At 36.8% G+C, this 26543-nt stretch overlaps 1 protein-coding gene across 4 annotated transcripts in view; it reads right to left on the reverse strand.

The window, feature by feature from the left end:
• POU6F2 (POU class 6 homeobox 2) overlaps window positions 1–20765 on the reverse strand; it is a 476985-nt gene extending 456220 nt beyond the window's left edge. For 2 of the 4 annotated variants that reach the window (XM_074379795.1, XM_010341328.3), the window contains exon 1: window positions 20616–20749. In XM_074379795.1, the coding sequence (XP_074235896.1) occupies window positions 20616–20720 (105 nt within the window). In that variant the 5' untranslated portion in view covers window positions 20721–20749. Of the gene's footprint in view, window positions 1–19820; window positions 20057–20615 lie in introns of those variants that run through there. The other 2 variants (XM_074379792.1, XM_010341327.3) reach the window with 2 other exon arrangements.
• Window positions 20766–26543: the final 5778 nt, after the last annotated feature.

The raw sequence follows: 26543 nt of genomic DNA on the forward strand, positions 1-26543 counted from the left end.
TTATTGTTGCTATGGGAGTTGTAAGTTCTGAATGGTCATAAAAATGGAGTAAGAACCACCTGAACAGCCTTGGATCATGCTTTATGAAAACCCTGTACATTCATACACTTGACAAATCTTTATTGAGTGCCTACTATGTGTAAAGAATTGTGCTAGAGGCTGTGGGAAAATATGGCCCCTGCCTCAAGTAGCTAATAATAAAGTATCCACAGGGACTTTGCAATTCTACAAGAGCTGAGGGAATTTCCCCCTCTGTAGCCAAACAACATATTCCACATTTTTCAAATGTCATGTGAAGAAACCTATACAAGGGAAATGCTATTAGAATCTACCCCAAAATGTCTTGTACTTAACCCCAGCATCTGACTTCTAAAGCTAACCCTCTAATGCCCATTGCTGTGTTCTCCACTGTTGGGTCATTAAGCGTAATTGTTGGTCTGCCCTTTCTTCCCTTGCCCTCTTCCAATTCACCCTTATATCAGCTAATGGGATTAACACCAAGAATGTCTTTAGTGCTTACGTTTTCCTAATATTCTCCTTGCATTGAAAATACTCTGCAGAACATGTCAATACTTCTTTATATTTGTTCAGATCTCCTAATGACATTTGTGCATCCCAGGATATCTCAACAAATATCAAAATTGATGTATGTCTACATATAGATATGATTTTTTTAATGAGATCATATTGTATGTGGTGTAAACTCCTCTCATTGAGACCTGAGCACTGCAACCCTATCTTCCTGACTTGTTAAAATTAACTCAAGTACACTTTAATCACATAGGACAGTTGAAACTAGAGTTACCTGATAAAGAACATGGGAGAAGTTCCCCTCTACCACCCCAATCTCAGGAACTTTCAAGGTCTAGGAAATGTCACAGGTAATTTATTAACTGCAATGAGTAGTAAAGCAGTGCTTAACTGCATAAATTGTTCACATAACTGTTAAAAAGAAGCTTGAGGGGAGACAAACACAGGAGGGAAGAGAAAAGCCTTAAACATTTAAAAATTCTTCAAAGAAAATAAATGTACATATAAAGAGAATTTTGCAAAGAATATTCTGTTTTTCCCATTTTTCTAAATCAACAAGATCTTATGCTTAGAAGCAGCTCGAGAGCTGTGATGTAAGTGCCAGAAAACAGGGCTCAGGACTCATCCAGGTTTGGCCACTGACTCTGAACAAATCAGTTAATCTCTTTGAATTAAAACAAGGGTCTTAGGTGAGTCAGACTTGATAATCTCTTTTCTCCAGGAATTCTACAGCTCTATGAAATTCATCCTTCTTCAGGGAAGGAGCAACTTATCATATCTGCTTACATGTACTCATACCCACCATCAGTACATAACAGCCAGGACCTTGTATCTACAGGACTGAGAAATTTGCTTAACAAATCCTTAGTAAGCATTTGTTGGGTGAATGAATATTTTTCACCATCTGCAAATGTTTGTGTTTGGTGGGTCTAGGTTCAAGGCTGTGTGTATAACATACATATATAGGGGGTAATTCCCTAGAGGTCATCATCAAGGAGAAATAGAACACAGGCTTATAATAACACTAAAAGAAAGGAGAATGTGGATGCCAAAAAAGAGGCACGACGTGCTCTGAGGATTTAGATGAGGCCAGACTGGTTCAGGCAGGCAGGTAGAAGATTGCTGCAGGAGCTGTGGCTTCAGAAGGATGGACAGGATTTAAGTAAACAGAAATTGTGGTGGAAATTCAGAGATAGAGAAGAAAGAAACTACAGATGTTTGAGAAAAGTGAGTGGTCTAGTTCAATTAGACTAGGATTTAGAGTCTGAATTGGAGGAGTGAAAGAACAAAAACCAGGAAAAAACAGGTTGGGGATTTGGATGACCTCGCCATCATGTCTGGGAACCACTGAGTGTTTCCGAATAGGAAAGAATGCCTTCCAAGCTGTGTCTTAAGGAAATTATTCAGAATCTGGCTCAATAGTGAAAAAATCAACACAGAGACATGGAAATCTGGATTCCTCTCCCAGTTTCAATGAGACCCTGACTGTCCTTGTCTGCTCTACATTTGGGGCTTCTGAAGTTAAATTTATTTGAAAAAAAGAAACGTGTGAAGGTCATTGATGTACAGAAAACTTGCAAACAGGAAGACTAGAAAAAAATTACTTCAATAATTCAGGCAAGAGGAACAAAAATCTAGAAGGGAAAGTGGTAGCAAGACTGGATAAAGATGTTTTCAACCCAGGTGGATTCCATGCGCTCTGTTCATTCATTAAATGTGGGAGAAGTCAAGGTGACTAAGGATCCAAGATTTGGGGAATGGAAGGCTGTCAGGCTTTGTGGAAATAAGCAAATCAAAGGTATTAACACAGAGTAAGACTGCCTGAACTTGAACCTCAACTTTGCTACTTACTTGCGTTGAGATAGATACACGTGCATAGTTCTTAGAACACTGTCCGGCACACAGTAAGAGTAAAAAGTAAGTGCTGTTACTCTTTCAGATGGAGCGGATTTGTAGGAAAGATGCCTTTCGCATCCAACGTGATGCTCGTGGATGTTTTCTAGGTAGATATGCTTTAATAAAGTGATCAGGGCTGCCAGTGGATGAAAGAATGGAAATAATAATTGAAGTAACTAAAGCTGATGGGAATACAGAAGAAAGAGGAGAACCTGGAAGCAAACCTGGGGAATGCCTCTCTTCTGGAGAGGAGGAGCACACAATAGCAAGTTAAACAGATAGAAGAGAGGTAAGAAAACTAGGAGTAGAAGGTTAGGGTCAAGAAAGCCAAGTCCCTTATTAAGGAGTTTCAAGAAGCATGAGCAGCAATATCTCATACAAAAGGCAAAGATGGATGAACATTTCCATTTATTCTACAAGGAAAGTTTAAGAACTGAAGAAGCAAGAATGTGAGGATAGATACAAGAATAAGTAAATGGGTGACAATAATCAGATTAACTCATGTCCATGTAGTGTTTTCTATGAGTCAAGCACTGTTCTTTATTCTCTGAATGAACTACCGTATGTATCATTTTCACAGCAACCATCTGAGGTAGTGATTTTTATAACTCTTACTTCACTGTTCAAGAATGGAAGCACAGAGGAGCTTAGTAATTTGGGCCTGGTATTCAGAAGTTTGTAAAGAATTGTGCTAGAGGCTATGGGAAAACATGGCCCCTGCCTCAAGTAGCTAATAAAAAAGTATCCATTGGGACCTTACAGGACCTTACAATTCTACAAGGACTGAGGGAATTTCCCCCTCTGTAGCCAAACAGCTATTTCAGCCCTCTTTTAACCACTTAGCAATATTCCCTTGAAGATGCAGGAGAAACAAATGCCGGAGAGTGGGCCAGCGAGAAGACAAATTTCAGAGGTGAAATTCTTAGAAGACAGCTTCTTTAACAATATCTTTTAAAATTAAATTGTCCTGATTTGTATAATTCAAATGCCCCAAAACACAGAATGGATAGATGTTCAGGAATTTCCAAGGAATCTCTGGAAAGCAACTTAGTACTTTTGATCCCTTTTTAAAAACAAGTAATGGAGGCACATTGAGCTATGTAAAAGAAACCTCAGAAATTTAAGCATTGGATTTCAGATTTATGGTCAATATTATACCTGCAATACATTGCTTTCCAGGGATTTCTTCTAGAGAAAAGTCTGAAAAGTTTTCAATAAGATCCAAGTTGATCAATCTGTCAATGGGGACTCTTGGAAGTTAAGGACTGAGGAAGGAAGAGGGCAGCAGGCTGTAGAGAGTTTAAATTCACCACATTAGGTCGTGAAACCACGAAAACAAGAGAAAAAATGGCAGGTTTTGAGGTTTTATGTGGAATTGTGGATAGATGAATTGGAATGGGAACTGAAGGAGTGGGGAGCAAAGCAGAGCTGTGAAGTGAGGCGGGACTGAGTCCGGGGACCAGGGAGGGAAACAGCAGCAGTAAAGAAAATTGTGGCGGGGGGAAACGAAACAGAGCTGGCTGGATTCTCGGACCACACAACCCTTCCTTATTCAGAGGGTCACTGATTAGCACCTCCAGATTCAGCCCCGTCCCCAGCTCTGCTCACCAACCCTGCCATGGGCGTGGTGAAGAGCACTCGTGTGTGTCAGCTTCTAGTCCTACTCTGCCCCCATGCCCTGGGTTCAGCAACCTGGCAGCCACTTTGTTTCTGTGCCCAAATCCTCACTTTGCATGCTTGTCTTGGTAAATGAATTTTCCTAGTTCTTCCATGCAGAATTGTCCTTCCCTTCCTCCTCTGGGATCTGCAGAATCAATTCCCTGTTTCTCCCCGTCTCTCTCCTATTCCTCTTACCTTCTTTGAAACCCACGGAGTACTAGTCATTATACTGCCATGACACAACACTGTTTTGCAAAACCTCTACCTTTGCTGCCTGGCTTTCCTGACCGACTGAGTGACCCTCACACTCACCCCATCCCACTCTGGTGTCTATTTCCAATTTCCAGGTTGTTGTTTCACTCAGGTACATCCATGCAACACTCTTGCAGCTTACAGTTCCCATGTTTTTTAGAAGATGACATGATATTTATCCAAAGCTCAATGAATATAGGAAAATTAAGAATAACAAAGAAGAGTTGACATTAACAAAATTGATGGTTTTGCCTTTTTGTTAGCCTCAGATATTTTGAATTCTAGGTGGACAAAAAGTTTGTTCAACCAAGTGGAAAAATCACTTTTAACAGAGATAAGAAAATGACTATTACCCACAGCAGTGAATGGTACTAAACAATAACTAAACTACATTTTGTCTCCAAAGGGAGAAACTCAAGCCCCTGAGAACATGTTGCTCCTTTGGACCAGCAAGAGACCAATGCTCTGAAATTCGTGCTCAGACCACCAGGCATGTTCTTCTTTCATGGAATGCTAGGTTGAAGCATTAAACTGGGAGCACTTTGGGCATTTCACGAGCTTTCACTTCTTGTGAAAAGACTAAAAAAAGGTTTCCATATAGTATTAAAAAACAAATATTTGTGTGTGTGTGTGTGTGCGCGCGCGCGTATGTGTGTGTGTGTAAAATCCTGAAATTCAAATATCAGTGTTGCTCAGTGTCAGTTCAAGTGCTAGACAGATTTTCCTTTAGGTTATTTCTGGAATCATAAACCTAAATCTGCAATCCCTGAGAAATCCCAATTTCAGTATCAGACATTATTTCTGATGCTTTTAGATACCATTTTATACTTTATAACATTACAGAATGCTAATTTAAAACTTGAAAATTTTAACTTGTTCATAACACTCATTCAAATAAATGAAACCAATCAACACTGCATTTTTTTACTGATCTAGTCTAAAATCTTATTTTCTTTTTACCTTTGCCTATATTCCTTTTTCCTTAATTTGTTATACAGAAGAGCAATACGTATTTCATTAAAATGAATATATATATGTATATATGTATATGTATAAATAATCTTCACTATGTTGAAAATTGAGCTAGATAGAAAACCAAGAAAAAAAATAAATGTTGAGTGATTGAATATTACCCTTTGCTTATCTTTATAAACAGAAATAAAAAATAGTCCATTAACATAACTTTACTTAGACATTATTTTGAGAAAATATTATTCGAGAACAAACCAGAGTAGATCATAACTCATGTCACTGTTTTCCAAGTACTACCAAAATAATCTCTTTATTCATTAGATTTTATTATTCATTAACTTTGTCAATTTGTAAGTACGCATGAAGCTGCCAATTAACATACTCTTCTGTGGTCTTTTGTATTAAAAGTTTTAAAACATAATTTGAATAATCCATTTCCCAGACTGTAGAAAAATGAAAATAATTCACAGTCACTTGTACTGCATAAAACATTGCTACAGTGAATAGTAACACACTATTTCCACTAGGAGTAATATTTCAGGGACTATGTTTTAAAGGTGGCAATGTGTTAATATAGATTTGTTTTTGCCACTAAACAAATATAAGAATATTTGCTATAGGCTTTATAAGCTGTTTTTTAGTCATACTCCTTTGGTCATGCCTTGTTTATCTGATCCCCATATAACTTAAAATCGAATCAGTGTAAACTCCTGAAACACAAAACCTACGTCCTCATTCTTCACTCCCCTTTGTCTTTTACATAGAACCTTGCATCCCCACTTCGCATTTTAAGACTCAACATTATGACTTGCTAAAAATAAGCATCTGCTAGATACCATGGTGGTGGCTGCTTAAATTAAACGTGTTATGCAGTATGAATAAGGAACCATGGCTGAGAAGCCCCTTTCCTTTTAGACATGTGAAAATAGAAAATGACCGTTTTCAAGGATAGCCTCATTTACACATTCCAAAATGAAGCTAGGAGCAGAGTGCAAAAAACAAATTTCCAGACGAGGAATGTTAAGAGGGAGCAAATGGAGCAAAGGCAACTTGAGGCTTCAAAACCACTTGCGACGAGCATTCTACTGAGGTATAAATGAGGAGAGTGACAGCTGTCATGAAGCAGTCATTCCGTAGCACCCACTGAGCTCCTACTACAGGCCAGGATGTACCTCTAGAGAGACTTAGGAGTTTTTTGGGTAGTAGAATATAAGGGGAAGGAGTAAGATGCTGAGTATGACGAGAAAAAAATCCCTGTGTGGTCTTTAGCAACACTTTCAACTCTTCACCTGTTCTAAGATGATTATGAGCCAATTCCATAGGAGAGAAGGGGGGTGGACAAAGAAGAGAAAATGTTATACAGTTAAAGATAGATAAAGATAGAGATGAGAGAGAAAGAAATGAAAGAAAGAGAAACATCTCTCCATCAGTCTAAACTGAAAATACAAAAATCTGAGAATTGTATTCTATTCAGGCCCCTTTGCTTGGATTTTCAGTCTGACAATGGCCCCGATAATACATCAATATCACTCCTGAAAAACATTGGCTGGAAGGAATTGCTGAGATAAAGAAGGGTGGGAGGCACTCTGTTCCCCTGTCTCAGGTTTTCATGTGAACAGACTTCTCACCCCGGAGAGGAGCAATTCTGTATTACACTGGCGCATGATAAGAATGTGATATTCATGGGCCCTACTTCTATATGTGAATGGAATTTTTTCCCTCTTTGTCCCACTCCCAGTAGCAAGCAGGAACCCTGGGTAGAAGGATCTCTTCATCAGACCCAAACTTTTCTCTGGTAGTCTGTACCAAGATCAAAATGCAGGACACGTGATACTGGTAAACCAATTTGCCTGCAGATCTGAAACCACAGTTTTCAATGAGATTTATAAGTATTAAATGAAAACCAACTCAGAAATTAAAGAAACAGTCTTATTTATTGTCCCTCAAAACTCTAGTAGTATAAAATGAGTGCAAGAGGCACCTGTTTATCTTTTTCTTAATGTATAATGGCAATTCTTTCTAAATACAAATAATAACTGGTTACGTCAGGGGCATACTCTTCTGTTCATTTGTTTATAAACTTATTAATAATTTGAGCCCTTAATTTGTGCTGTGGTAACAAGTTCATGTGCTGACTTTAAGCAAATAACCAGGGGCAGCATAATCTCTTATCTTCAGTATTTCCTTTAAATCTCTATTTCTTATAAAGATTTTGTCCAATGCAAAAGAAAGAAAACCACCAAGAAATATTGAAGGAAGAGAGGTATGAGTAGATGAGAAAACCTACCGAGATCTTAATGCACAAAATCTCCAACTCATCCTTGTCTACTGTGTTGGATTCTAGCACACATCTCTCTTTTACTCCCTCTCAAAAGTTTCAACCCAATTTCCCACATTGCTGAGCTCTTGCAGGAGATGGTATCGAGGCTCAGCTCATCTGTTTGAACAATGACCATGTCTCCTCCCTGTGATTCAGAGTGGTCATTGAAAGGAGGGACACAGGTGTGGACAGGTGGCAGCACAAGATATAAAATATATTACAGGCTCCAGACAAAAAAAAAAAAAAGAACAGCGCTGTTTCTACCAAGCATTACGTTCCCTTCTGATGTTCCAAAGTGCTTTGTGGAAGATCATGAAAATTTATTTCACCAAATCAGCACTTTGTTTCCTAACCATATATCCAATTGTAAAAAGTGGAAAGAGATATTTAGGAGTAAATTCTATTTAGCCTTACAGTCATAACACACACAAATGTAAACAAGATTATGTCTTATGAAAATTTCAAACTACTAAGAAGAGAGTTTTCTTTTTCAGCCCCATAACCACCTCCAGCACCACAGTGCTTAAAATACCATTTGACAGGAAAAATGTTAGTTGAAAATAGCCAGATAAATGATGCCCTTTATTGAATTCAATTTCCAAAAAATGAAATTGAAATATGAGAAATACCACAGAATTTTTTTAAGTTTTCCAACTCTCTGAGTTCATATCACCATAATCTATAATAATACAATATAATTATTTCATAAAAAAGAGTTTAGAAGTGCCAACATACATTTAGCTGGAATTTTGTTGAGCTTTTGTGAAGAAAGGATGGAGAAAGCAAACTTATCTTGCAAATAAGTCGAATTTGACTTCAAATTCAGGCAGGAATCTTAATCAGTTAAAAGATAATAGATATACAGGTGATAGATGATTGACAGAATGGTAATTTGTCAAAAGATAAAAGAGTTTCTGAGGCTATGAATCTCAAATAGTTTAGACTCCATCAGCATTATAAAGATATGAACCTGTTTTCAAGCCTTCCCGGAAATTACCTATGGGAATTTTCCTCACACACAGAACAGTGCCTACTGGATATGTATATATGTATATATCTTCTATTTCTCAGGATATATTTTATTTGTATAACTTCTATATGCATAAATAGGTAAACTCTCACATGTAGAAATGAGAGTTAAAGAATACTTTTAACAGATATTTCCAAATGAGTTCTTAAAGGCACTCAAATACTTTATTCCTAAAAAATTTCTTCTAGCTTCGAGAAACAAAGCGAAGCACGTTGCAAAAATTATTAAAACTGATCATGAAAAGGTGTGATTTCTCTCTAATGCTACTTTATAATCCCAAATACCTATTCTATTATGTCACCTATGAAAGCATCTTAGCTTTGTTCTTGTTTTGTGACTGCCCTATTTATTAAAGGTAATAATTTTAATAATTGTTTTATTAAACAATTAAATAATTATTCTTTAATAAAAGAATAATTTATTCATATAATTTATACATCTCTGTGCTCAGATTACTTTATAAGTCTAAAGGCATCTGACTGTGACATGGGGGACTTACTACCTTAATTGTGAAAAAACTTGGGGCACTGTATTTAAAGTCAGCCACATCTAAAGGCATAGCTTATGGAGCATTCAGACATCGACTATTTGAGGCCAGTGTGGCTCCTAGCCTCAAAGTTGGGAGCAGTCTTTGATGAACACTACCAAAGAGCACCGATTTGCTCCTCCACCCTTCCACTCCCCAGCGGGTCTATCATTTTACATTTTACAAAAGGATCATCTTCCAGGCCAAGATGTGGAGCCCAAGTACAACAGTTATTGGTGGCAAGAGTAAATTTCTTGTCTGTGGGAAATAAATGAGTCAGGGGTTGTTAGAAGGCAGAGTTGAAGGAGGAGGAAGAAGAGAAGAAGGGAGGAGGAAGAAAGGAAAGGAAGGATGAAGGCAGGGAGGGAGTAAATCAGATGTTGCTGTAAGGAAATCGGCCTTCATAAAGAGACGACACTTTTCATGGGTAATGTTAGGGCCATGTTTCAACTGTGTGATTTTGCATATGATTAAGGATTTATACCCGGCCTCCAGCATTTTCAGGTCCAACTCCAGCTCTGTCACTTACTGTCCTGGGGGGCCTTGTGCCACTTCCTTAGCCTCAGCTTCCTGCTTGACAAAGTGGAGATAACAGTACCTACCTTACAGACCTGGCGTGAAGATTAAATTATGCCAGCAAAAAGCCTGGCACCTAGCAAGTACTCACTTATTGGTAGACTATTATTAATGTTGTTTTTTAGATGGCTAAGTATTTAACCCTTTTCTGGATGAAAAATAATATTAAACATTATTCTAGATCTCCAAGAAAGTTTACAAGAACCCCACTGAAACACACACAGACACACAGGCATATATGAAATGAATACCAGACTATATTCCCTCCATTCCTCCTCTGCTGTTGATTTATGATTGGCAGGGGTTGGGGGTGGGGGGGTGGGAGGCGTTATATTGTTCAATCTTCATAGGTGTAATTTCTTTATTATTTAAAATAACAGTCCTTCAGTTACTGTGATAGAGTGCATTATAATTATCTGTAAAGCTTTTAAAATACTAATATCCAGGCTCCACCCAGATAAATTGAACCAGAATTTCTGAGAATGAGTCCTTCACATCAATAAATTTTTAAAGGTTGCTCCTGATGGTTCCAAAAGGCAAGCAGAGGGAAACAGTGAGACTTTAGAAAATGATACAGGTTCAAGACTCATTTCTTCCACTCATTAGTAATATGGCTACAAATAAGACGCATAACCTCTCTGAGCCAGCTTCCATTTCTATAAAATGGGGATGATGATTTGTACCTACTTCTAAAGCTGTGGAGTTCAAATCAGATCATTAATATTACAGCCATGCTCTGCAATTTGTTCTTGAAAGCCTGTTTTAAGCTCCAGGTGAAGAAGCCAGCTACCTTTAAACCTACGGTTGAAGCACACTTGTCTTAGCATATGGAGGGAAGAAACAAGAAGGAAAAAGAACACACTCACCCAGTGGACAGTTCCACAGACTCTATTCTGGAAATCTGTGTAGGGAAAGATGGCATGGTCATCTCACACTCCCATCTCTTATTCAAATATAAGATTTCATTACCAACTACTTTACTGTCTTCTTAGTACATGTGAGGTAAGATGATTAAGAAGAATAAGAAGAGACATATTTTAAAAGAAACGTAAAACATAACTGCTTACATTCTCTGGAATATTTCTGTAGTATACGCTTTGTCTGCCTTCTCAAAACCCTAAATTAGTAGAATTCAAGAGCTAAGTCTCATGAGTTTTGATTCAGCCCTGCTTGTGACTGCATTATTTAACCTATGAATCAGGGTTGAAGGATAGCTCTGACAATATGAAATAGAGAAAACAGAAATTTAACTGACATTAATTACCATGAATTTCTTCTGGTCTCTTTTTCACTAATCTAGATATACTAACTAAATCCTGCATTGGAAACATACATCTATGTCAATTATTTTAATAAACAGCATTGAGGCTCATGAAAGAAAATAACTTAAGCATTTTGTTCAGTTGAGTTTGGAGGCTTGGAGCAAACATAAAGGTTTTCAAGTCATAATGTATCTGATTGAGAACTAGCTCCTTATGCCATTCCCTGTCATTCTTACCCCTTTGTTACTAAATACAGTATTGTGATCTTTATTGCTATTTTAATTGGTCTGAATGTTCAATACATATATAATAAATATCGTTTCTTGTGGCATAAAGCTACTCTTCACTTTCAGCAATACACTTAACCTTCTCTCAGAAGACACTATTTATGAGTCATTTTGCTTGAACAAACCCTATTTGGAAGATTCTGAAATCTTTTATGTTAAGAGAAATGAAACTTCTCTGCTTTTTAGACTTATTGCAGAGACTAACTTATTTTTAAAAGCTAGATCAAGAGAGAACTGGTTAAATAAATCACTGTACATCCATAAAAGGGAGTGCTACAGAGAAGGATGTAGCTCTATTCATAGTCACATGAGAAGAGGTTCAAAATTTTTTTTATATGTAAAAGTAAGTTGCAGAACTCTATGTATAGTATAGTTCTACTTGGGTTGTATAGAGATTTTCTATGTGTATACATGCATAAAATAACTCTGGAATGATATATATGAAACTGTTAACAGTGGTTATTTGTGGGGAGTGGAATCATAGGATACTTTACTTTCCACTTTATACTATTCGGTACTATTGAAATGGTTTGCCATATGCAGGCATCACTTATAACTTTTTAGTAAAAAATTCAAAAATACTCATAGGATTCTACCATGTAACTAACTCACTTCAATCACATGCATATAAGAATTGTGTTCATGTACTGTATCTTTTACTCAGATGTTCCACTCTGCCTGAACTCGCTGTTTAAATTCTATTTGATAAATAATGGTGGAACGGGAGAAAGCTATTGCAGTTGATAGGTTTCAGCACAGCACAAATGAAAGTACACTGCAAAGCAAACAGCCCCTGTTTTAGAGAAGAAATACCACAATATTCATCCCTTTGCAGTTTTCTATCAACTATAACTGTGTACTCAAATTCTTAGAATAAACTTGATGTTTAAATGCCAGATACAGGTGATGGGGAGGAAGGCAGCAAACCACATTGTCATGTATGTACCTATGCAACAATCCTGCATGTTATTTACATGTACCCCAAAACCTAAAAACACAGTTTTATATATTTATATGTATATATGGCTGCAAAGTACTACTCAGGAGGCTGAGGTGGGAGGGTCTCTTGAGCCTAGGAGTTCAAGGTCACCCTCAGCAACATGGCAAGACCTCATCTCAAAACAAAAACAAAACAAAAAAGTTGCAAAGCGTTTTTCCATTCTCAACCTAGCTGAGAGGAGTATTTTAAGTAAACATCTACCATAATTTTTTCCAATACTAAGATTGAAAACACAAACAAAATATTTTTATGTTAAATAGTCAAATATTCCTAAAATGTTTAAAGTATGTCTGTGAGTGTGCATGTTTGTTAATGAATTAAATTGCCAGACTTCCTCATTTTCATTTTTACTCTAAATTCTTTCATCACTAGAAATCTAGAGATAGGTATGTTTATAAATAAAAAAAAAAGTTGTCAAAAAGATAGTCAGAACTTTAATTCTTGAATTTAGGATTAATATTTTACCTAGGAACAATGTATGACTGTTTGAGATTTGAGCTATATTAGCCTTTGTTACCAGAAGCCTTTTGAATATTACTACAAACACCTCTTGTATTAGCAGTTCTAGAAATACACCAAGAAATGCGCCTAAGAATGTGTAAATACACACTTTGTTAAAGAAATATTGAAATTGAGAAAATGAATACAACAGAGATTTACTTTGAAGACCCTTGAACACCATCTGCTGATATGAACATAGAGAAATTTTCAAACTTGGCATTCTTATATCTCAGTCAAACTTTCAAAAAATCTCTCATTTTTCCCAAATTCTGACCTGGGGCATTTCATCCTACAATCATCACTTCTGCCTATGATTCAACCAGCATCTTGTCAAATCTGGCTGCAAGATTAAGTTTCCCGATTCGGAATTCAATATTGTAACCCTAAGGATATAAGATTCAAGCTGGAACATTCTGGGTTTTTTTTTTTTAATGGATAAAATTGTTTTGGCCCAAAGACCACAGTTCACCCTGACCAGAATGATGAATCATCGGGACTGACACTAAGTGAAATGAGTTTGATGTTCTTGGTTTTATTTGTGCCCATTAAGCAACATTTTACATTTGCCCTAACTCTCAACCTTTTGGAGAAAAGGTTGAAAGAGGCTTGTTTTCTAGTATTATTTAAGACTTTCAAAGTTAACTAGCTCTGTCTGAAGCAAGTCTGGCTTGCCATAGTCCATATCATTTCGTGTCCAGCTCCATTCTTGCCCATTCTGTCTTTCCAATTTGGAGGAAAAGAATTGAAGATTTAAGAAATATCTACTTTCCCCCCACATTTCCTCAGTCTCAATTACAGCTTCTAGTATTCTTGATTCTGTCTTGGTAGAATATTTACCTTTTACTCTCAACAAAAACCTACTTCCTTAAAAAAAATTCTGTATATGAATTCTGCACGGAAAACTAAGCTCCCTGTAAATGTCATACTTGGTTCTTTTGAAGAGAAATTTGCCTGAGTTCTGATCAGTGCTGAAAACACCATTTAACAGGTATGTAATCTTTTGAAAATAGACCTGTTCGAAAGTTTTTAGGTCTTAGTGATAGATGTTTTCTTCTAAAAATAGTTTTAAATTATTCATCAAAAATCAAAGTCATAGAATATGCAGAGTCAACATCATATTAAGCTCCAGAAATAATAAGTGCCATTTGACAGCATCAGAGCACTGGTTAACCACTTGTAAAAAGCTCTAAAGATTTAAAGAAAAGTTTTCCTTAATATTGAAATTTGTGTAGAGCACAAGCACTGTGAGGCATTTTTTACTTTTTTTATGCTTATTTCTTTTTAATTCTAGTTTTCCTGTGCTAAAATATTGTTTTACTGTTTTTTTTGTATGTGATTTGAATTGCCAGATGAGATGAGGTAAGCTTACAGAATAACTTAGAAATATACAGTAAAGAAGCAAGTATATTGGTGAGTTTTCTGCTGCCTTTTTGCTTTGTTTTGCTTGAGGTCTTGTCTCCCTTTCCAGTGCCCTTTTCTGCCTGGGAAGCTCACAGATTCACTTTTCACTTATTACTCATCAAACTGACTCTGGTTCACAGTGGAAAAGAGAAGAAAAGCGGATGGAGAAATGGCAGTGAAGAAAGCAAGCGAAATGTCAGAGCAATACGTTTGAGCAATTATGTCCTTTTCATTAAAGGTGTCAACACATTTATTTGCATCTTTGACCCTAGGACTTGGAAGGTGAAGGAAATTGTAAGGGTACCTCTTCCCATGGGAAAAATCCACCTCCTGGGCTGGGGGAAGCCTGAAAATAGGTGAAAGTTAGAATACTCAGTAGATCTTCAATTTTTTTTTTTTTTTTTGTCTTATGATTAGAAAAGTGCTGCTGAAGGGAATAGGGTTGCATTTCACCCAGACTCAGTACCAAGTATCAACAACTAATGTCTGTCTTTTGAAGAAAGAGTCTTTCATATCATGGGATTTTAAAGCTAGTGATAAAACAAAAAGCTATTTTCTGAAGACCAGCCAACCTGAAAAACAAGTGTTTTAAAACCTAGAGAATTTCCTTTAATGTAAATAATCAAAGATGTTTTCAATTATTTTGCTATTACTTACATACAATGGTTTTACATTTATGAGAAGTGCTATCCCCAAAATAACAATAATATGATCATTTATAAACAGTGTATGGAAAAATAACACAAGCAAACGGCAAACCAGGAAGGAAATTTTCCAATATAAATTAAGCAATTTTCACCATAATCGGCTCACATTGTGAAATTGGAAAGAACAAGGAAATAATAGAAAGAAAAATAAATCTTTACTGAAATGTAGTGATAGTATTTCACTCACAACCCCTTCTTCAAATTGAGATGCAGAAGAAGTGTGCAAAAAAGCAAAACTGATACAAATCTGGATTACAATTTTGGATCAGTTTAAGACAATATAGCTCAATAGAGCCATTTACATATGCTAACAGAGCAAGGCTTAACTCAGTAATTTACTTTATTGGATGCACATTTCACCTACAAAAAAATAAAAGAAAGAAAGGAGGGAAGAACAAAAGAAGAAAGGAAGAAAGAGATGTAGGGAGGGAGGGAAGGGGGAAAAGAACATAAATCCAGGTTTGAGATTATATTTAGAGCAGCTCTTATCTCCCAAGTAAAGGTTTGGCCATAAAATACAAATTAATTTAAAAGTTGTATAATTTGGATTTTCTTTTAGTGCTCAAATTAAAGTCAATATTTATCTTTTTGCACGTTGTTACTTCAAGTCTGATCCTTTTATGTTTGCACTTTGTGTCATAACTTTATTTTCTACTCAATCAAGCATTAGAAAAGAGTAACAGCTTGTACAATATCATAATGCAATTGAAAAGTGAAGTTTTTCTACATTTGCAGATGTGTTAATTATATTCCAATTTTGGTAAGCAATAAAAAGAAAAAGAGAAAAATACTTTAAACTGGTAAGATGCAGTTTACATAGCAAAGAAAAGCTCAATGAAGAAACATCTTTCACTGTTCTCTGAAACTTATTACATGCAAACTTTCTTTCATAAGCATTTGTATTTTAAAAGTTGCAGCAACCTCTCCATATTCTAGAGGTAAGAATCAAAAGTTTTGAGTTCTTAAGCATTGAAAATAATACTTGAATCATACAGAGAGTTTCATTAACTGAGCTTAGAGATAGAAAATTTAGGTTCAAGAGCCAAGCTCATCTAATTGTTGTTTAGTATTAACATTATTGTATAGTGGTATTACTATATTGATAAATACAAAATTGGCTTTATCATTTAAATGTTTGCTTTGATTTTTAAAAATTCCAAACATAGTACAAATTAAGTCTCTCTGATAAACTGTAAAATGTTAACATAAGACTTTTTGTAAGTATTAATGGAAAATTAAGTGAAGCTTTATAGGCCAATAAGCAATACATAGTACAAATTCAATTTTGGTGAATACTGCACTTACCAAAAGAATACTAGCACCAGTATGTATAAGAAAAAGTAATCGTTAATTAATCTGTATTTTTTCTAGCATACCATTCATCCATAATACCTTGGGGGGGAAAAGTATTCTCAGTGAAATACAAGCAGTAATAATTTCACACTCCCAAAATACATAAATTTGTTGAAGCAATCTGTCAGTTTCAAAAATATAGGCATTCACACCCACAAAAATGACTTTTTTTAAAGAGTATATGGGAGCTATGCTTTGCATGAGTAAAACATGGTTAGGTTAGCCCCAGTGTTTAATTTATATATATAAGGCATGACTGTCAGTCTAAACTGACTGAGAACGATCTTCAAGTGTATTATTTACACCATTTCAGCATTCCCTGTCCCTAGGCCACTTGCATCTCACATCTGTTTGAGCATATTTTAGGTAAACAACAATAATTAAAGCTACATTAAATACTTTTTGGAACAAGGGATAATTTAAACAAAACTCCATGCAAAATTAATTTTTTGATGCTATAACAATGAAATATTTGTGTTTTTAAATCTCCACATGAGAAAACATACATGGAGATACTGTTAAGCCAAATGCATGCACACATAACTGAGCACTGTCTCAGACATTTGAATTAGTTTTCTGATATACAACTTTACACTTCAAATGGTCTAAATGTACTTTGAAAAATAAAAGACCCATTGTACCAGTAAGGAAAATTGTAAAAGCTTTTTATCGCACTTCTAATGCTATTAAAATATAGAATGCATGGTCTCTTCTCTCTTCTACTAGTACTTTAGCAATGTCACCTGAAAGTGCATCCATGATCGCTTTATCCAGCTGTCTCTCTCCCATTCCTACCAAACTCTTAGATATACTTGATAAATATTTTCATCTAATTTGCTTCATCTGTTGTTTTTATTAATAACTAATTTAATTGCCACTGTTCTGTAATATTTGCAGAAGCCAGTCTACAGACATGAAGCCAGCCGGGACCCTCAGGCCTGCACATCAGGATGGTGGGCTGGCTGGGTCCTCTGGGGACAGCAGTGCCAGAAGGAGTATTGGACATAGTGACCCGTCTGTATGAGATGAGAAAAAACAAAAACAGGAGGTCTGCAATACTGATGAACTAATCTGTCACTCACAAGCTCAGGTCTGCAAAAAAAAAAAAAAAGGAATGACGCACTAAACATTTAATGGCCATAAGAGATGAAAATGTAAGTCTTCGTTTCTAAATGATAATCCAACCCACGGTTCAGAAACTGCTTAACTGTGTAATTGAACTGACTTGAAAATCATCCCAAGGGTAACAATTCATCCTACGTTCAAGGGGTTAGGAAGCTAACTACAGGTAATTGCTATCAGAAATCTGGTTTGATTACCAAAAATTGTGTGAATGAACCAAGTTTCTTGATCTTGATATACTAGGCAGGGAGTTTGTTCTTCCAAGTACTAGACTACTTAATTGCTTGCTTGCGGGAGGAAAAATCCTGGGGGAAAGGCATATATGAGCAATTTCTACTCAGTGAAGCCAGTGCTGTGTCCTGAGCTGAATCATGACCAGAAACATAGAAAAGTCTACTCTTCCCTACAGTGGAAGCAACTGTGGATATTTCATCCTAGGAATGAATGAAAAAAACCTAAAGCTCATACTTCATGGAAATCTTTCAACATCCTGAATGAAAAACATGACTGAAAACTGGTTATTCCCTCCTCCAACCCAAAGCCATCTAGGAACAAGACTCAGAATAGAAAAAAAAAAAAAAAAAAGGACAAAAATAATAATTATTCCAAAAGGTATTTGAGAATAAACACAGACAAACATTTGCAATATTAAATGGGAATGTTCACACCTGCTGAGTAGGTATAAGATGATATTAAAGTCAAGAGCTAAAAAATAAGCCATCCCTTTCTGGTTTTAAATGACAGCAGAGCTATAAAAAATTATTTTCACATTCTTTTCCTTATTGTTAGAAGTAATCACTTGAGTACATACACTTATCTGTGCTATAACTATTTAAATGAATTCATTTCAAATATGTATACCATCTTTCTTTTTTATATTTCTAGATATGATTTCAATATAGACTTTCTTTTATGGTATGCATATAGAACAATATTCTATTTTTCTTTCCTTTTAAATACTGTTTCAATTTCAAATAAAAAATAAGCATTCTAGTTTGTACATTTTTAGCACAGAAATGTTTACAACCTTCAGAACAATTGCTTTATAATTTACTGACTTGACATTTTGAGGGGTTTTAAACAAATTATGAGAAATAGCATCTTCAGAAAGTATGTGACTACTTTGATGCAACTATTTACAATGTATTCATAAGAAGTCACTAACATGTAGAGCTCTTAGACATATGGAACCTTTAAAAATTATACTAAAGAGTACACACAAAATACAGAGCTATGTAGTAATAACTAATTTTAAATCCTGACAAATTAGAAGTTAAGCTTACTCTCTGTAAAAATATGTACTGATTTCTTTTTTTAAGCAGATCTTTAAAAGCCTTTAAAAAGTATATGGCTTTACAACGGATTTCCAATAGGCAATACTGGATAACAAACTACAAGTGACTTTCCTGATTTTTCACCAGATATATAGAAAAAGAAAATCCTATTTCTTATTAGAGATTGAAGTACAGTAATTCTTCACAGTATTAAGAACCATAACTATGCCATACAGAAGAAACTTGCAACCTAAGAAAAGTTTTATTAAACAGGACAAGATAGTGATCAGGGGCTCAAGTTTTATTTCAATACAAAAAAGTCATCTATTATAACAGATATTTATTTAATTCCCTACACCACAATTATTTTAGCTGTAATCTATATATTTGCTAATCAGTGAATATTTACATTGAAACAGGTGTTAAGAGTATATAAAATCAGTATATATTTTCTCCTGACTAGAGACGTCATTTTATATGTGTCTATAGAACAAAAATCAGCTTGAAAGTTTTAAAAAATATTTTTCTGTCGAAGCAAATATCTACTTCTTTTAAAATAGTGTGAGCCTGTGAAAACATGGTATTATGTATTTGACATTTTCCATCTAAAAATATATTATGAAGCATGCTGGTATTAATAAACCATGTGCTTTCAGAACCCTGAAGTGTTTTTCTATAATTTTGTGGAAAACAGAATAAGATGGTATATTTTCCACCATGCTATTAACATACAGAAAACAAATTTTATGTCTTTACCTTGTCAGCTTGTCTTGATTGGAAAGTATACAAAAAAAAAAAAAAACTTTTAGGAGTTTATAAATATTTGTGACCATAGTCTGATGCATGAGTTAACAATCCATAAGTAAATATAGATAACTTAGAAAAATTTAGTCAGAAATACATTACAAAAAAAAAAAAAAACATATATATTTCCTTTTTCCTCACCCCACCCCCATCATAGTCAGAAAAATCACCCTCCCTCTGCAGCAGGGTACTGTCCTCCCTGTCACCACTTTAGTTATCTGAAAGCAAATGAAAATACAACGATCCTTTCCCTCTTCTGATTTAGCTTACAACGCAAACATTTTAACACAAACATAAACTACTGACTTCATAGAAAGCACCAAACAGAAAGATCAAGACTCACTGACCCATTTGGAAGACAAAGACGACAGAGCAGGAAAGCTCTAAAAATCAGCTTGTGAGGCCTCTGAGAGATATTCTTCTGGCATTTCATCACAGCAGCCCCAGACCAGCTTACCTCCCTGGATACAAGGAGGAGGCACTAAATAGAGCTGTTTATTAAAGCTGCTGTGCTGGATTGCATTAGGAAGCGCGAGCAGACCACCTGGACCTTTCAGATTGTGACAGTGTTTAATTTGCAGCCTGCCCCTCTGCAGCAGCCAAGACTACTACTACATTTACCGGGCTCAATCACACATTATCTGGGTTAGAAGTCAAGGCACATGTATTTATATATTTATATTTCCCATATGGAGAAAAGGAGAGAGGGAGAGAGAGAGAGAAGGAGAGAACACAGTCAAAATAAAAATATTGAACAGCATTAGAAAAATTTTAACTACCACCTTGGAAACCACACTTGATTCTCTTCTCGCACTTTCTTTCAGAGACCAAAATCTAAAAAGAAAGCTAATTCCTAAAATAGATTTTTAAGAAACATTCAGCCCAAATTATAAATTAGATTTGTTCTTCAGTGTTTTTGTTGTTGTTTTAGTTTTTGTTTAAAAGGATCACATTGAAGTTTTAAGCTGAGGTTTCCCTGGTCAGATTTAATGGGTGCCTTTTGCCTTTCGCACTTTCAGCACTAAACTGGCAGGTAGCTGAAGATACAGATAGAAAGATGGTACTGTAAATATGAATTATGTGAATCATATGGTGAGACCCTTGTGGAAAAAAGGGGAGTTGAGAAATGGCTGACTCCATACCTGACCAATTACAGCTTGCATGGTCCCCGTGTCCTGCTGTGCTGAGAGATCGCAATCCATCATATGTTGTCTTTGAAAAGGAGAATGGGGGTTTCTGGCATGCATCTGTCAATCAACTTCTGCACTCACAACCATCACCAAAAGCAAGGGGAAAAAAAGTCAAGCTGCTCCACCAAATAGGATGAAACCGTCATGTGACCTCCGGCAGACACGCACACACACATTCACTACCTCCACAGAGCGTAAGAATTTTCTGTAGATATGAAATGACATTGACAAATATCCAATACCAAGTAAATAAAGTGAGACAAACAGCTATTCACCAAAGACAAAAACATGGGCTGTAATCTTCCACTAAAGGTTTAACAAACCTATGAGGATTGTTTTTAATGCTCTAGAAATTTATGTTTAAAACAAAACAGAAACAAAATGAACTATCTCATGTGTGTCTCCATTAAGACTTTGATTTTTGTGCTATTATATAAATTTTTTAAATTATAGTTTTGCTCTACTTTTCTTAAGGGGTCCCTACCGATTTTATTTTTAAAATCTCTAAATGACCTTTTGATAATATGCAGTTATGTCTGTTGTTTCATAAAAAGACACCTCTTCAGAGAAGCTTGAAACGTTAACTGTTACATAACAGATACCCTGATATTTGTGGACTGGAAGTGGACATAGAAAATCATCTGTGTAAAGTATGATGGCCACTCTAATATAAAATATTCAAAGTGTGTAAATAGTAGTCACTAAACTTTTCATCTTCTAAAAGGTAAGGAAATGATTTACTTGCAGCTCATCTAAACTGATGTAATGTGATGACAAGTATTTTAACTTTTTAAAACTTAATTTAAACTATCGGATTCCACACACTCTAGGGACAGATTGCTAATGCATTATGGGTCAGTTATTGTTAAGGATGACAAGAATATAACCTACCAGCTTTTTAACCTTCTTAGGCTAAAGATCATAACATGACTTTCAAGACATTCCTACAGATATTATAAAGTTGCTCCCCGAAAACCCCAAAACCATAAACAGCATCAGTTAACTCGGTGGTTCTGTGGCAGTAAAGAAGGTTTGCATTCGTCTACTTTTTAACTGAAGTCCATTAGTTAGCATATCTCCCTAGCTTTTGAAAAAAAATGTATGGGAAAACCCTGTGATAATATTAGAATGAAGATATTTTTCAAGGCTGGAAACTGCTGACAGGTCGGAGAGCAATGAGAAATATTTAATACAGAATATATAGTATTATTTACATAATTGCATAATATCCATCACTTGAAAATTAATCAAAAGGAACTTCAAGTAAGAAAAATTTTTTTTCAACATTTTAAAGAAAGCTTTAGGACCAAATAATGAAAGATTGAAGTCTCATAGACTTTTCATTAAGAATTGCTACACACACACACACACACACACACACACACACACAGAGAGAGAGAGAGAGAGAGAGAGAGAGAGAGAGAGAGAGAGAGAGAGTGTGTTAAATCAGCATCCCCAAACAAAATGAGACCGTGAACCAAGTGGGTAGCCCCCCTGGGAACGGAGGGCTAACTGAGGAAAGGCCCTTCTAAACATCATTAAACGTCCCAGCTGCGTGGTAGCCCTAACCGGGTGTTTCTGCAGTCATCCCAGATCAGGGTCTCCTCTGGCCGGAGAAGGGGAATCCAGGGAAGCCAGGCGTGGTGGGAAGCGACAAGGACCGAGCCAAACTTGCCCGAAACCTGCGGGCTCACAGAGGGCAGCGGGGCGCGACTGCTCCTGGCATCGCCTTCTTGGGACCCCGCCTGGGCAGACAATAGGAGACAGAAAGCGGGGTGATGGGACCAGGGGAAGTTGCAGAGAAGGGCCGAGCTGGACTCCCGGGCTGAGGACGAGCTGAGCAGCCGCCTCCACGTTTCTGACTCTTGGGGGCCCTGCAGCCAAGCCTGGAGCGCGCCCCGGCAGCAGCGCCCTCCCCAGCGTCCTCAGGCTTAAGCAGAGCGCGGGGCCAGGCGGGAGGCTGGGTGAGCCCTGGGACGGTGTCGGCGTCCGGCACCCTCTGTAGCGCAGCCTGGGTTCTCCACGCGCTGCCACCCGATTGGAGACTCAACTTCCCCCTAGGATCTAAGCCTCCTAAGCGCCTTCCTGTGAAGCTGGGGGCTGGGGGTGTGGGTGGAGGGGGGTGGGAGAGGCTGGCCAAGCTGCAGCCTGAGGCCGAAGACCTTCTCTGAAGCTCTGTCCCACAACGTACGGTGGTTCCGACTGAGGTAGGGAAAACACTGTTTGCTTATACTCCATTAGTTCACATGACCATCTGGCCTATGTGAATTATAATTATTACTAACCAGCATTGATGGGAGGCTGAGCCAGGCACTGTGTCAGATACTGCACAGTACATTACATGTGAAATAACAACTCAGTGAGGCAGGCATGGTTTTTCCCATTTTGCAGATGAGGTTGCAAAAAAAAAAAAAAAAAGAAAGAAAGAAAAAAGATAACAGCTCACGATTAATAGGAATATGATTTGAATCTGCTCTGAATCCAAAAGTGGAGCCCTTCATATAAAACCAGAGTCGTGTAACACTCACAATAGTGGCTATCATACATGAAGCACCCACTCCTTCCGCATGTATTTATGGAGCCTATACTAGGTGCCAAGTACTGCGTTAGTGCTAGAGATACAGCAAAACAGCACAGATTGCTTTAGAAACGTAATAAAAATAAACCAAATGGTTAAAATTTTTTTTCTGGGGGAATTGTTTGATTCTAGCTGGTGGAACATGCTGACATTTTAGGCACCCTAATGCACAGGCTAGGGTTGGGATGGACTCCCTCCCTGACCTCTGACAGAGCATGGCCTTGAGAAACTACCACGTCTCTGAGTCATGGGTTTCTTGTCACATACCGGAGACAATAATCCCTCAAGGGTAGTGTAAGGATTTGGGGAGATAATGTCTTGTGAAAGCCTGTTGAGCTATACTCTGTAAGTGCACAGCAACTGTTAGTTATTTTCCCATATGGGAGGTCTATGGAGGGCAGGAAAGATTAATTCTGCTGGGGAAGGGAGGAAGACTCCACGCAGATGGTGGAAGGATCTGGACTGTGATATAAACAGAGGGTAGCTCCTGTTCAGGGCAAGGGGAACAGCATTAAAATACTATCTGTTCCTCCATCAGTGTGGGAGGCAGACATTTTTAAGGTTTGATTAATGAAAAACAAATGGGAGAGAATGGGGGTATACCAACTAACGTTAATTCCCACTCCTACAGTACCATTTAGGAAAGGAGGCTCCTTGAGTGAAATGTTCACCATAGCCATAATCTCTCTGCTTTCTTAACTCCCATCAAATTTCCATAATATCATGCATTTTCTGACCCTCTAAAGCCCCTCCTGGATCACAAAGCAGCTGGATATGTCCTTTTCCAAGATACTCTTGTAGGCAAAGCAGCAGTGATGGCAACAGGTCACCATAAATCAACCAAAAATGGTCCCACCATTGCCGAAAATCCCAGTCCACAGCTTCTCAAGATAGGGATGTCCTTGATTTCTGATAGATAAATGGAGCACTGGGAACCAAGATAAAGTGCAGATGTTGGTCATCTCTGCATTTGTTTCAGTGAATGTTTTGTAATGTTTAGGGATGAGAAGAGATAACATACCTGGAGGCTTAATTCAAGGACCAAAAGGAGAAAAAAATGAATAGCTGGTTCAAAAAGTCACTAAGAAGAATCTGCTCTTACTAGACTTAGTATATTTCTACTTATGCTATCAGAGCATGTAGATTGACTACAAATCAATATGACATGCCTTTCTCTCTCTTTTGAGATCTGTTCTTTCTGTTGTAGTTGTTTGCTTTTTTGTTTACAGTTTTGCTCTTTTTTTTTTTTTTTTTTCCATTTCTCTGCTACTCCTTGCTTTTGCATACATACATTTCCTGGTCTTTAAATGATTAACTTACCATTCCTCCAACTCATTTTATTTTTTGTTTTAAATCTGCCACCCCTAGTTTACTAGACTCCAGCTTTCTTCTTAGATTAAGCATCATGGCAGAGCACTGTACAGCATGACTCACCATGTAGCTGTCAGTCATCACATGATTTTTGAGGCTGACATGGGAATCAGAGGACGGAGGACAAGAGTAAACAGACCCAATCAAGACTCCTCATTGACTTCCGTTTCCCGTCTTCCGTTTGCTTTGCTTCTGACCTTCTTTCAAAATTAGTTTTTCCTAGAATTTCATTTGGTGCCATCAGCCTCTGGAATGATCCATTGCTTGTTCTATTTTCACCCCCACAACCCGACATTTTTGTCTGTATTTTCAAACGTTGTAGATCATTTCTCTGGAATGGTCTTTTCAATCACCATCAGTTTCCTTAAGCAACATTAGGGGGTTCTTACTTCCATAGGACATTGACCAGTGTAACTGATGTGTACCCTGGGATTTTTATTTTGTTGTTGTTATTTTAATATTTCTAGGGAAGTTGAAGACAGGAAAAGTACCAAAAACAGAATGATTATTTTTAAAAGCAAAGGGGAGAAGGGAGGAAACCCCACACACTAAGCCCAAAGACTACAGAATTGAGAGGGTCTTGACTTTGCTGAGCCAAGGCACTATAAGTAGTGATGACCTATGATTTACAGTTTTCTTCTACAATGTAATTTGGGAGCACTGGTTCTCCCTCGAGAAACAGTGACAAGATATTGCCTTTAAAATGAACAGCGGAGAAGTTCAAGAGCCTGTTGACTCTGAGCAAGGAATAACCTGTGAATATACTAATGCATTATCAGACCTCTAACTTCGTCATCCTTTCTACCAGGGGACTGTGTCCAGAATAAAAACAGAAAAAGCCAACATAGGGAGCTGGTTCCTTAATTTCCATTTGCCCTGCTCATGAAATGTTTTGATTATAGTTATGCATTTGGTCTTGTAGAATATATTTCTTCTGCCTGAATATGCTTGGAGAAAGGCATTGAAATGCTGCTGGGTTTTACCATACTTTTGGTAGTTTCTGTGTCTGAGCCCAAATGTTAACCCATAACAGCTCATGAAAATTCTACACAGTGGTGCAGACACACACTCTGTTTCCTTACAGACACAGTACACTAGGGGACTTTTTCTTTTTTTTATTTTATGGTTATAGTTTCACATGCCTGAAAAGGCTAAATACTACTGTCCTTTTATTCCTTATATCGATAGGTTCACAGCACATAGAACTAGTTCTGCGATTTTAAAGACAAACATTCTTAAATGGATGTCTGTACACAACCAAATTCATCAAGAGAACTTCAAAACTCACAGCTATTATATTGGAAAGCCCATATCTATTCTGGCTTTCTCTGTAATTAACATCATCAATAACAATAACAGCAATAATAATTATCACAGAAAACGTAGAAGTGGATCCCAAGATGTAATTGGAGTACACTTAAGGGTTCATGAGGCCCTTTCAGGGGGTCTAGAAGGACCAAACTTTTTCAAAATTACAGTAAAATAAGATTTTTCCTTTTTCACTGTCATTTTCTGAAGAGCATAGAGTAGCGTTTTCCTGAGGCTGCATGTTATGTGACTTCATAGCAGATTGAATGCAGAAGCAGACATGAGACACTCCAAGTGTCTTTAGTAATTCAGACACTTACTAGAGATTTGCAAAAATGTAAAACAATGCTACTTTTTTTACTAGTTATTTTGTTTGTGGTAAATATTTTTTTTCATAAAACAAATTACTTATGTAACTATTTAAAATAAATTAGTAAGTAAACTTTTTAATTTGTTGGTTTTAATTTCTAATATAGTAAATACTAGTAAATATAACCCACAATACAAAAGCTTTTTGAGGTCTTAAATAATTTTGTAATAATGTAACGAGGCCCTAAGACTAAAAAGTCTGAGGATTGCAGGCATCCAAGAGTATTTACCGTTTGCCATGCACTGTTCTAAGC

Source organism: Saimiri boliviensis, chromosome 10 (assembly GCF_048565385.1).
Source record: "Saimiri boliviensis isolate mSaiBol1 chromosome 10, mSaiBol1.pri, whole genome shotgun sequence".
NCBI lineage: Eukaryota > Metazoa > Chordata > Mammalia > Primates > Cebidae > Saimiri > Saimiri boliviensis.